Source organism: Dermacentor variabilis, chromosome 3 (genome assembly GCF_050947875.1).
Source record: "Dermacentor variabilis isolate Ectoservices chromosome 3, ASM5094787v1, whole genome shotgun sequence".
NCBI classification, from domain to species: domain Eukaryota; kingdom Metazoa; phylum Arthropoda; class Arachnida; order Ixodida; family Ixodidae; genus Dermacentor; species Dermacentor variabilis.
The window spans coordinates 228,482,744-228,494,839 of NC_134570.1; the positions used below are offsets into that span (position 1 = coordinate 228,482,744).

The 12,096-nt window shown below is 45.1% G+C and overlaps 2 protein-coding genes across 3 annotated transcripts in view; both read left to right on the plus strand.

Moving 5' to 3' along the window:
• The window catches only part of LOC142576686 (glutaryl-CoA dehydrogenase, mitochondrial), an 88,762-nt gene that overhangs the window by 4,646 nt on the left and 72,020 nt on the right, over window positions 1-12,096 (plus strand). For both annotated transcript variants that reach the window (XM_075686919.1, XM_075686918.1), the window contains exon 2: window positions 2,350-2,373. In XM_075686919.1, coding sequence (XP_075543034.1) covers window positions 2,350-2,373 — 24 coding nt within the window. The remainder of the gene's footprint in view (window positions 1-2,349; window positions 2,374-12,096) is intronic.
• LOC142576688 (uncharacterized) lies at window positions 2,384-8,722 on the plus strand. The gene is made up of 2 exons (XM_075686920.1): window positions 2,384-3,523; window positions 3,591-8,722. Exon 2 carries the CDS (start codon window positions 4,223-4,225, stop codon window positions 4,928-4,930), a length of 708 nt encoding a protein of 235 aa, XP_075543035.1. The 5' UTR covers window positions 2,384-3,523; window positions 3,591-4,222; the 3' UTR covers window positions 4,931-8,722.

Sequence of the window (12,096 nt, forward strand, 5' to 3'; positions counted from 1 at the left end):
CAGATCGGTTTGTGTAATGCAGTGGTTGTTAACTTGCGAACATAAAGCTTTCTTGGGCTGCACAAGGTGGCGGGCAAGCCAGCGCACAGTCAGAAGGCAAATGGACTGAACGAGTGTGGGCCATGGTTGACATTCTAACGAGCCCATTTGCATGCAGCACCCATACTATGGGTGACGGGTTCAAAGTTTACCCATTCTTATATGCTTGCTGCAGTCATCCTGAATGAAGACCCTTCTTAATGCCCAAGCCAGGTGGGCAAACACTCTCGAGCAAGTGCACTTCGCCTCGCCGAGTGTCATTTCAGAAACGTGGTGCTAGACGGCAAAACGAAGTGTCATTCGGGATTGATGACAATGACAATTTAGAATTGTCCAGTTTGATACAGTTATTAGCATTTTGAGTTTTAAATACGATTACTCTTTTATTGCAAAAAGAATTGCTTGCTTATAGGAAGTTTTGGAATAAAAATGTCATAATATCATTGACAAATCTATTTTCTTTAAGCCATTGCAAGCACTGAACATATCCAAAGAGTCAAACTGGCGGAATCTGCTGGAAATGGGCATTTCAAGCTTATTTTGGCTTCACCAATGTCGTAAAGATGCTCATAACATCTGAAAACACAAAAACGTGCTGTTAAGTTAGTGCTGGCTCTGCTGTGAGCATTTATTTATACATTCTTGAGCACTGCTGTTGAGGCTACACAGTTTAGCATAGCAAAGTGAGCTTGTTGAACACACTTGCTGGCAAGTGCACCTCATAGCAAGTGTCGCTGGACCAAATCATCTGACAGAGTGACACTCAAGGCGAGGTGCACTCATTCCAAGGGCCACTGAATTTGCCCGTCTGATTGGGGTATAACTCTTCTGTGACCGCTAGAAATGCGTTTGTTTTTGGTGCTTTTATGTTTCAACATGTTACTTGAAGACATAGTAGCCACAACAATTATAGCCTGATCAATGGTGTTTTGAATAGATGTACAGCAGTAATAATAGCTCAGACAAATTTTTGAGAATTCTTATGTGAAACTTCAAAGATGATCCTGAACAAAACGACTGAAAGTAATAATTTTCTATTTTTGCTATAAGTACTGAGAGTAAAAAAAAAAAAAACCTGAAATATACAAAATATGCACTTGGTTACTAGTTCCCAACTTTTGTAAGTCAGATAACACACAAAAAAAAAAATTAAGATTTGTTGGTGTCAATCTAGTTATAGTGATGCCCATGCAATGTTGTAAAGCAGTAGCTTTGGAAATGTGAAAACAGGTATGTTCCTATTGCACGAGGAGCATTTGCTTTTACTTATTGTAGCTGGAACCTGGTTCGTTTTTCAATGCATTCTTTAGGCTTGCAATACAATGGTTGTCAGGTCAGGGAGCATGCAGGAGCCTCCTCATACCTACTTGATTTTTGCGATTGATCAGCTTTTCTGTGCAAGCAAGGCAGTCTAGTGTGCATTCAATTGATTCTGGAGCTTCCATGTGCTTTGTTCAGTTCTTGTACAGTGCTGTACAGTAATGTGGAATGTTGCACGATATTGTACAGTAGTGAATAAGGGCACTTGCACAGGCAGCGTTCAAGACGTAATAAATGAGGCAGCTAGTCAAGATTCTGTCAAAAGTTGGTTCGAAATCGACTGCTTGCTCGTATGTGAGTGAACACCTCACACATCGGAAAAGATTGCTTGTAATAATTTTTGCATATGCTGTTGAAGAGCTGAGTAATGGATAAAAGCAACCCATGGTCGGGAAAATAAAGTTACGCTTGATATTAGTTTAACACAATTATCAAGATTACACACACTCGTGAGGATCTGCTATTGTGGCATTGTTAAAACAGCCTATAGTCGGATTGGAAAATTGGCAACCTGATAGAAGCATCTTTCTCTTCACTTCTACAGTCTTGTAAAAATTATGTTGCCAAGTTGACCAAGGCTCACATTTTTTCGGCTTTTGATTGAACAAGTGCTAGGAGCACTGGAGGCTGGCTTCGATGATAGCTCCAGTCAAAGCTTTATTTTTCCAGACTCCTCAGTCTGCCAGAAATTGTCAACTGTGGCAAATAGTTAAAGTTATGTTGTCATTTCAGATGGTGCGTGATGTTTTTAGTGGAAGAATTCCAACGAAAGTGTTTACCAACACTTAGAAAAACTCATTCAAATTGGTCGATCTGTATAGGCATGGTAACAGAAGAGTTAGTGGCACTGTTGTTGTCTTACAAGACTGAAGAATGTAGTCGGGGGTGGTCGTTAGGCTTCCGATACAGTTATGTGAATGAGTGAAAATATTCTGTGCTTCATGTGGCCTTTCTGTCCTTAGCCTTCATACTTAACCTTCACTTCATCAGGTCGGGCTGCCTCCTCAGCGAAACGTGAGTGGTGCTGCAGCACACACATTTGGACCAGCCTCCTTTGCTCTCATGAAGGCTTTCTTAAAGTGCTTCATTTTTTGTAACAGCAGCAGTTGTGTTTTAGTGGGGCCCTGCATCACCTTTTTATAAAGTTGTGCAACATACCTGTTAATGACTCTTTTGCAAGAGATGCTCTTTTCTGTCATTCGAGCTGTACCCACACAAAATCATATTAAGCTTTTTGTGTCCATTCTTAGCAGCAAAAAGAACTGAAATAGAGCAGCAGAGCTGTTCCTTGTCATTGCATGATGGCAAAAGGCATGCTGGCCCACCAGCGCCATGCAGAGTGCACGATCAGTCTGCAGAAAAAGTTGTGTGCCCATTTCTCACCTTTTTCATGGAGATCAGAACAGTGGAGGCCGATCTTGTATTTATCTATAGCAGCTGCTGTGGCTTTTTGTGGTAGACACTGCCAGCTGCACATGTGGGCACATATCAGTGAGTAAGTTTGAGGGCTAATATGCAGCAATTTGAGAACAACAGAGTAAGCTTCATGAAGCATTGAATGTTTGTCAAGCTGAAATAGTCTGAGCTTACCAGTATCCATAAAAAAATTCTGTTTGCACCAGAAGAATGTGCAAGCATCGCATCATTATTGCTTTCAAACAAGAAATTGCGATATCTAGGGATTAAACAAAGTACTTAACTGGGTGTGCATGCTTCCCAAGTAGACTCTCCTGCTTCTTGAATTGTGGCTTAGCTGCCAAGGAAAGTTTTGTTTTATTTGGTGCAACATTTCTGTCGCGTGGGTTGTGCCGCGAGAGTACGGGCACGCAGGGACCGAGTGACATGGAGGCGCTTCTTGGCTCAACGAAAAGACCACACCCCCTTTATTGCGCATGAGTATATATAGACACACAAATTCACAGGTGGCACCACGTACTAGTGTCAGCCTAACGCATGACATATACTGTCACGACCTCTACAATTTCTTTTTCTGTTCATATACAGTACAACCTCATTGATACATTCCTGTTATGTATGCTTTCCCAGTGCCAATCTACGAAATCGAAAAAAAAAAGATCGCCAACCCTTCCCATACCAGAAGATAGTGGTAAATGAAGCTTGTCCTGCGTGCACCTGACCTTCGTCACGGTTAAGTAATCCACAGGTAACGGTGCCGGATGGCTTCGGCTTCCTGCTCCCTCAGCTCAGGATCTTCCTCTTGTTGCTGTCAGATTGCCTGGGCTCAACAGGGCTCTACCAGCTGGATTGGCGCACTGACAGCGAATCCTTCCATGGGCGAGTTCTCGCCGCCGCTCGTCGAACGCTGCCTGTTCCTTGGAGGAATGCACAACGCGTGGGCGTCCCATCCGTTTTCCGAGAATGAACTGAATGGAAATGAAGCCGGCGGCAGTGCGCACAAAATCCTTTCCTCTCCTTTCCCTCTCTAGTAGAAGCGAAACGGCTCTGATTGGTTGCGTATGGCCTTAGCACGTGCCTATGCAGCTGGAATGCTTGCTAATGACATACACTCTGGCGCTGGCACAGCTGTCAACTCATCAAACTGCCCTTTCCCACAGCTGCTCTGTGTAGTGTAGAGGGTACTTCTAACCCTACTAACGTCACTAAACGCTACTTATCATTTATCCACTCTGTTGTTCTGTTGGCCTGTATAAAATACGCAGCAATAAAGTGAGCAGACATTCCCGTCTTTGAGTATGTGACATGCAGTGCTGCTTCGTTCACTACATGGGGTCAGAAGTGGTCGTCCTTCGGCTTCTTTCGCAGCGGTAAAAGGGGTGTCTCAGCAGCAACGTATTGCAAATAAGAGTCGCAGGCGCAGTCGAAGCAGTAATCTAAACAGAACATGGACAACGATGATAAGAAGACAGATGATTCTTTGCCAGGTGCACCAGCAATTTCACTGGCTCCCGTTTTTGCAGCAGTGAACCTCGAGGCTCCACTGCCCTTTGACTTCAGCAACCCAGGGCCCTGGCTTGTCCAGTTCGAAGACTACCTGTATGTTTCGGGCCTGTATGCTGCTGATGAAGAGTTGCGCATTTGCGCACTGCTGTACACCATGGATCCGCATGCAAGAGGAGTCCTCAGCTCGCTGCAGGTCTTGGAGGAGCAAATGGCAGATTTCAAGCAAGTCACTGGCAAATTTGACTCTTACTTCATTCATCTGGCAAACGAGATGTATGAGAGTGCTAGGTTTCACCGGCGGGTACAGGCACCTGGTGAGTTGGCAGATGCTTTTTATACCTTACTTTTGGGCATAGCCCCACGGTGCAACTACCCTTCAAAGGAAGTTGAGGAAAGACTAGTGCATGGCCGTTTCGATGTCGGCTTGCTCGACAGCAGGCTCTCAGACAAGCTGTGCGGGTGCTCAAAGTTCAGTCTCGAAGAAGCTTTGGTACAGATGCGCCAACAGCAAGGCACTGAGAAGGAGCGTATTGTGCGCGACTCCCTTGGTGGGAGTGCGGCGCTGTTGTCCATCTGCGTGGATGCTACAAAAGTGAGGACATACACCTCCCGCAGCAGCCAAAGCTTCGTCGACTCCAGCCTCAGTTGATGGGTCTCATTATTGTAGAAGAGTGACCCACCCATGAAAGGAATGCCCAGCACAATGTGCTCTCTGCAATAAGTACCCAAAAGAAAAGGGCCACTTTGCGGCTGTGTGTCGTTCTTCAATGTCAGCTATAGGGCTGGATGAAGTTGGCCCGGTCAACCTGCCCAACCTGGGCCAAGTACATTGATGTGGAAGTCAATGGGACACTGCACAAGTTCAAGGTTGATAGTGGCACGGCAGTTTCTGTTGTACCAAGCACATTCTCTGGAATTCCTGCACGTCTTGATCCTCAAGAAGCTGAGCTAACAGGCCCCGGAGGGCAGCCGCTGGTGGTTTTGGGTACCTTCTGGGCTACCTTGAGATGGAGGGGGTGAACAGCTGAGCAGAAAATGTATGTGGTGTGTTCGCAAACAGTGCCTCTGCTGGGTTTTCCAGCCATTCAAGCATTGCAAGTTGTCAAATTTGTAGGACGCATGACTCCGGACGAGAGGTCCACCACTGAAGGCCTCGCTCAAGAGCTGTTCAAAGGACTCGACATGCTGGAGGAATCGTATGAGATCTGCATAGAGCCAGGGGCTGTTTCATTTTCCTTGAGCATGTGAGTTAAGAAAAACCAGACAGATGCTGGTGCCTGGTGTCCACAAATTATATTTTTTAACTGAGCCCGCTCAATCAGGTGGAAGCCTGATTCTGCCGATACCACTGCTTGTCAGTGTGCTGGTCATGACCTCGTCGTCTTTTGTGACCGGACCATTGTGGCAAGTAGTAGTGCACTGCAAGCACACCAGGAAGGATACCCATCCTGTTGTGCCCTGTTGTAAAATGCGAGCTCAACAAGTTGGAAACACAGGGCATAATCAGGCGGATCACCAAGCCGACAGGATAGTGTGCTGGCGTGGTAGTGGTGTGGAAAGACTCTGGTAGCTACCACTTATACGTGGACTTGACCAAATTGAGCAAGTACGTCCCGACGAAGCGACAAGTCCTACTTATGGTTGAACAAGTTCTGGGTCACCTCGGAGCGGTGACGTGATTTCAAAGCAGGATCTAGTTTTCACCAGGTCAGGCTGGTGGAAATGCAGCCATGAACTTACCACGTTCATAACAGCTTTCGGCAGGTGCTGCTTTTGCCACCTACCTTGCTGCATTACGTCTGCACCAGAGCACTTTCAGTGCCGGATGTCCCTCATTTTGGAGGACCAGCAAGGCGTGGTTAACATGATTGATGATAGTCTGGTGTTTGATTGCAATCAAGAAGACCACGACATAAGACTAGGCAAGGTGTTGAATCAGTTACGCCGAGCAGCGCTTACGCTAAATAAGGAAAAGTGCAAGTTCGGTGTGTCAAGCATCGAATTTCTGGGCATTGTGGTCTCTGCAGATGGCATCTCACCAGATCTAGCTAAAATTGAAGCTGTTAAGAAGATGGAACCACCTGTGCATGTCGGAGGTGTTTGAAGATTCATGGGAATGTTAAATCATGTTGAAAAATTCCTGCCACATCTGTCGGTCACATTGACCCCGATTCAAGAACTTCTGAACAAGTGGACAGCCTGGCTGTGGGGGCCACCTCAGCAAGCAGCGTTCGAAAAAGTAAAAGGCATGCTTTCTTCGGAAACCTGCATGGCCTGCTGTCATCCAACTTGCCCAGTGGTGGTCTCCGCTGATGCAAGTTCTTTTGGGCTCGGGGCGGTCCTGATGCAGGATCAGCCAAGGGGCGAAAGACTGCTGTGGCCTTAGCTGCACACTCGTTCATGAAGATGGAGCAAAGATATAGCCAGACAGAACAGGAGGCCTTAGCTGTCATGTGGGCTGTACAGCGCCTTCACGAATTTTTTTGAGGCCTCCTATTCGTCGTTGAAATAGACCATCAGGCGCTAACAACAATTCTGAATGACATGGAGATGGATTTGCTGCCACCAAGGATTCAAGTTGATGTGCTATCAGTTCAAGGTACTGTGCATTCGGGGCAAGCTTGCTTAGCAGCTTGCTCGGAGCTAGTTGGTTGGACACCTTTCGCTGGATGTGCAAATCGTTGTCAAAAGAAGCAAACGTTGAGCAGTGGTAACACTCCAGTAGAACTAAAGGATTGTAAGCAGAAATCCCTGTAGAATTCTGGTATGCCATCTTGCCATTTTCTTCTAGACAATATCGCAGGCAGCAAGACTGCATGTGTTCGCAGAATTTCTTGAGTCTGTGCTGGCGAAGTCTTGTGCTTGCTTGGCTCAGGATAGCTTCAATTTACCAGATTGAGCACCTACGGGCTACTGGCTTCCCTCGCTCAATTTTTACAGCTTTGTCCGAGACCCTCCTTCAGAATCTGAAGGGCAGAAAAATACCTCGGCAGGTTCTATGAACAAAAAAGCCGCAAGTGGTGTCCTATGTTCATAGGGTTGCACACAACCTGAAGAATGTGGCAAACAGTTACGATGGGCTTATTGTGTTTTTTGCACCATGCAAGCTTGCTGGGTTGTGCCCATGCATTTTGGGACCTCTGAGGAAACCTGCCTATGGAAAGAAGCATACCGTCCCATACATCACATGCACCACTGGCGTTGTGCACGAGATTCCGTTTAAGTGCAGAAAGGTACATATCGGACAAACCGACCGATTTGTCAGTGATCGGGTTCGGGAACATGAGCGATCTGTAGCTAACAAAGCTTCTTTTCATTTGTGGATGCATTGTAGGTCCTGTCCCTGTGAGCTAATTCTTTCCGGTATTCGAGTTCTAGGCAGGAGTGGCAGTGCTTTGGCCAGAGAAATCATGGAGGCATATCATATTAGAAAGAAAGCGCCTGTGTGGCTGATGTGCTGGTTGTGTTGCATAGCAAAGAAAAGCAGTTTTTAGAAATGATGCTGTAATCTACCATATTTACTCGAATCTAGGCCGACGCCCTAAAGTCCGAAGCCAACAACAAAAAAAAATATATATATTACCTCAAATGTAGGCCGAAAAAAAAAAGCGAGCACAGCGTTCACAAAATGCAAACAGCATTTATTGAATCTGAATGTGCAGAGCTCATTCAGTGTCGTCGTTGGTTGCTAAACTTGTCGCTGTGTTCTTTGTGACTGTCACCTTCAACCAGTGCACTATCTTTGGTACCGTCAAGTGCACTAGATATGATGCACTTTTTAAAGGCGTGCACGATCAAAGTACCTGGGATATCGTCCCATGCTGCAGCTACCTAGCCCGCCAGCTGTGATAGCGATGCATGTTTGATGCTGCCCGTTGCCGTTAGCATGTGGTCTTAGTCAGTCAACCAGTCCGTGTAATATTTCCGCAGACGATCCATGAAAGGTTTGTTGATGCAGACATCAAGTGGCTGCAACTGGCCCGTCATGCCACCCAGTATGACAGCGAGGTCCTTGTTCGCTTGGGCAAGCGCAGCCTTCACATTATTGATCAAGTGCCCATGGTAAGAGTCAACGACAAGGAGTGAGTTCTTTGTCAAAAGCGCTCCTGGACGCCGTCGCCACACAATCTTAATCCACCCTTCCACCATTGCACCCGTCATCCACCTGTTCTCATTTGCCTGCACAATGACATTTCTTGGGAATGTTTCTCGAGCAGGCAGTGACTTCCTTTTAAATATCATATAAGGAGGGAGTTTATGTCCATCAGCTGTGCAGCACAGCATCACAGTTGCGCGCTGCTTCTCATAGCCCGCAGAGGGCACCTTCACCTCCTTGGCACTGTTTTCATTCACGGTGTACGCCACTGGCATATCAAAATACACAGCTGTCTGGTCGGCGTTGCTGATTTGCCCAAGGTTTTATCCTGCCGCTTCTCTCTATCGCAGCTTCGAAATTGCTTGGCAGCTTCTGGGTGATTGAAGTGCGACGTCGGAGGCTGAAGCCGAAGCGTTTCATGAATTTCTGAAGCCAGCCCCTGCTGGCTTTGAAATACTTTGGCGTTAGGCCTTGCTCCCTCGAAAGTTCCCTAGCTTTCACTTGGAGCACTTCTGTTGTCTCTGAAAAGGTAGCTGCTCACTGCGTCCGAACAAAGTCGGCCAAAACTGTCTCCCCTTTGTGGTAACGGCCTTTCTTTGGTCCACTAAATGCCATCCTCGTTGCGGCGCACGCAAGAAGCTGCTGTCGTTGTCCCCTCCAACGACGGACGTTTTTCTCGTCAACGCCGAAGCCCCGCCCGGCTTGAAGGTTCGACGATGCCTCTGCAGCTATCACAACTTTTCGCTTGAAAGCGGCACTGTAGTGGCATCTCCTGCTTGGTGCCATCGCGATAACACCACGCCGCACACCCATATGGCCGACACGACACAGGTCAAAATGGCAACCTGACTTGTGCACGGTTGGCTATCGCACGGCTAGTAGTGGCTGCGATACTGACTTTTCTAGATGGCGCTAGCTATGCACCATATTTAGCAGTTTCAATGAAAAACTGGCGCATTTTTTAAAATCCTCGAATCTAAGCCGACACTAGAGTTTGAAATATGATTATTTGAAAAAAAACTATCGGCGTAGATCCGAATAAATACGGTATATGCTTCTTGATATGACACATTGGTTGGCTTGATGGACAGAGAGCTTGCATGATCCTGGTCTGCTGCATATTTAACTAGGTGAAACCTTCACAATAAAATTTAGTTGCAAGTTAGCGCTTGTACTGTGCTTCTGTGTCTTTCTTTTGTCCCATCTTGGAACTGCACTTACCAGCATTTAGTTAAGTCAACATTGAATCAACAGAAGTCGAAGGTAGCTGGCATTTAAACCATGATGGCTGTTTGCTTTACATGCCTACTGTTTTGATGTCATTATGTGGACTGGCATCTTGTCCAGTACAAGTCTTCATGGAAATAAATGCCAAACCACTTGTGGCATGATTGCAACTTAAAAGCTTACCCTCAAAGACTACTTTGCAGCAGTATTGCCAACCATCCATTTAGGTTTGCCAATATGATGTGCCTATTAGCAAACTGGTAAGGCAAGGACATTGAATATGTTCCCACAAACAGAATTGGTGCACTATAGTAAGAGGATGCATATGCAGCACTTGACATGTCCTGTCTTTTTGAGCTGTGATGTGCCCTACCAACTAGCCCATGTTGCACCTCTGCAGGCTTGTCATTACCGCACATTTGGTTGACAACTCCTCTGTGGCTTACATTGGCAGCATATCTTCTAAATGACTGGTAAATTTCTAGTGCCACTATAGTTTTCACCAAGCACTTGTAGGCATTTCCTATACATGTTAAAGAAAAATGAAAATGTCTTGTGTAGGAGCATATAAAAAAAAAAAAAAAAACTGCGGATTCCTGATATCTGGACTAAAACTGCACTGCAAGTTATTGTAAACAAGCTATGCATAAAGATGTTATATACCATTGAAAATAAGGGAGATCTGCACTATCATCTTATTTAGAGATTGTACAACAAATACTTTTTCTTTTTCATAGGGGACAGTTAACAGGACAAAAATGTGACTAAAAATTTTCCTGTGTGCTCAAAAGGGATTTAAATTTGGAAGCAGCGTTGACTAGTATTTGGTAGCATATTCTTGGAAAATAATAGTGGCTTTGGTTATTATGAAAATGTTGAATGGAGGTCCATCTTTTGTTGATACTGTTGTGATGATTGCATGGCTGAGTAGATGATGCCATGTGTTTAACTGGCTTTAGTGCTAACAACTTTGGGATGTTCTGTTGAAACATGCTGTTTTGTACACATTTGCTATGTTTGCAAGGCACAGCCTAGCATCTTGGCCTTGACTTCGTAAGGCTATATGATACTAGTGGGCCTCCGCCTAGCGTCTGCAACCTAGAGCAGTGAAACATGACAATTACTGCAAGGCAGAATAAATGCCACAGGCACAGTGAAGACTGAAGTCTTGCAAGCAGAATCTTTGTTTGTTACAAAAATGTGCAGCAAAGCATTATAGCGGAAACAACATATTATAGGAAATTGAGGCTGCTTTTTTTTTTTTACAATTCCCTTACAAGCCCTCGAAAGGGGGGGGGGCAATTAAAAAAATGTGAGGTGAACTGTATTATACAAAAGCTACAAGAATATACAAAATTGGGCAATAAATCTGCAAATGAAAAAGATTTACAAGTGAGGGTAAGAAAGGTACAAATGGTGGAACTGCAAGCATTAAAAACATAATACAAAATTGAAAATAAAAATACCAATACGTGCTCATCAGAGACAAGTAATATGTAATAATGGCACAAATTACAGAAAAAAGTGGTAGAAAACATGTTCTCGTCACAATTTAGGTGATTGTTTGAACGAAACAGTAAACAAGTAATTTGTATGCTGATATATATGTGAACGAGCAGTGAAGGTGTACACAATAAGCAGTCAAATTAATTCTTTGTGTAGGAGTTCTTGGGAAGATAGGAAATCTTTTTGAGTCGCAATGTGTGATGGCAGGTTATTCCATTTAGTTATTGTTCAGGGGATGAACGAATTAGCATAATGTGATCAAAGGCAAACTACACATTCTATCCTAAGAGAATGATCTGTGTGGGAAAGAAAGCCTCTGGGTGGTTCAAAGATCTGGTCAAGGTACGGGTGATGATAAAGCTTATGGAGCAGTGAAAGGCAAGCGATTCTGCAGCAATAGACAGTTTTAGTATAGCGTAAAGCAGCAAACGCAAAGAATAGACAGTTTTAGTATAGCGTACGCTATACCATTGCATATGCTAAAAAATAGAGGGTCGTCACTGCGCATGCACTCAACGCTAAACGAAATAGCGGGTATAGCAGGCGTACGCAACGCAAACGAGTTAGCGTTAGCGTTTTTGCGGGGTTTGCAGAGTTTGCGGGAAACATGGTGGTGGTCCTGGCTGCCCGCTTCGAATTGAATTTGGCATTGCTTTTGTAAAATGCACTTCGTTCGTGGCAAATGACTGTGTAAACGGCTTTCGCTTAGTCTCAGGCCGCTTCGACGACACAGTATTATGGATAACCTCGTGGTGTTTTCAAGATCGCTTCTCGTTTCGAACGAGTCGAAGCCTAACGAAAGAAACGTTCGAGATGTCAGCACCACCTATCGCTACAGGCGCGAAATAGCTGCAACGACGGCATATGGCCTCTGAGATCCGAAGATATCGCCGGCCAACTAAAATTGTAGAAAACGTGCGCTGCTTAGCGTACGCTATATACTAGCGTATAGCGTACGCTATAGTTACGTACGCTAAACCAAAGCT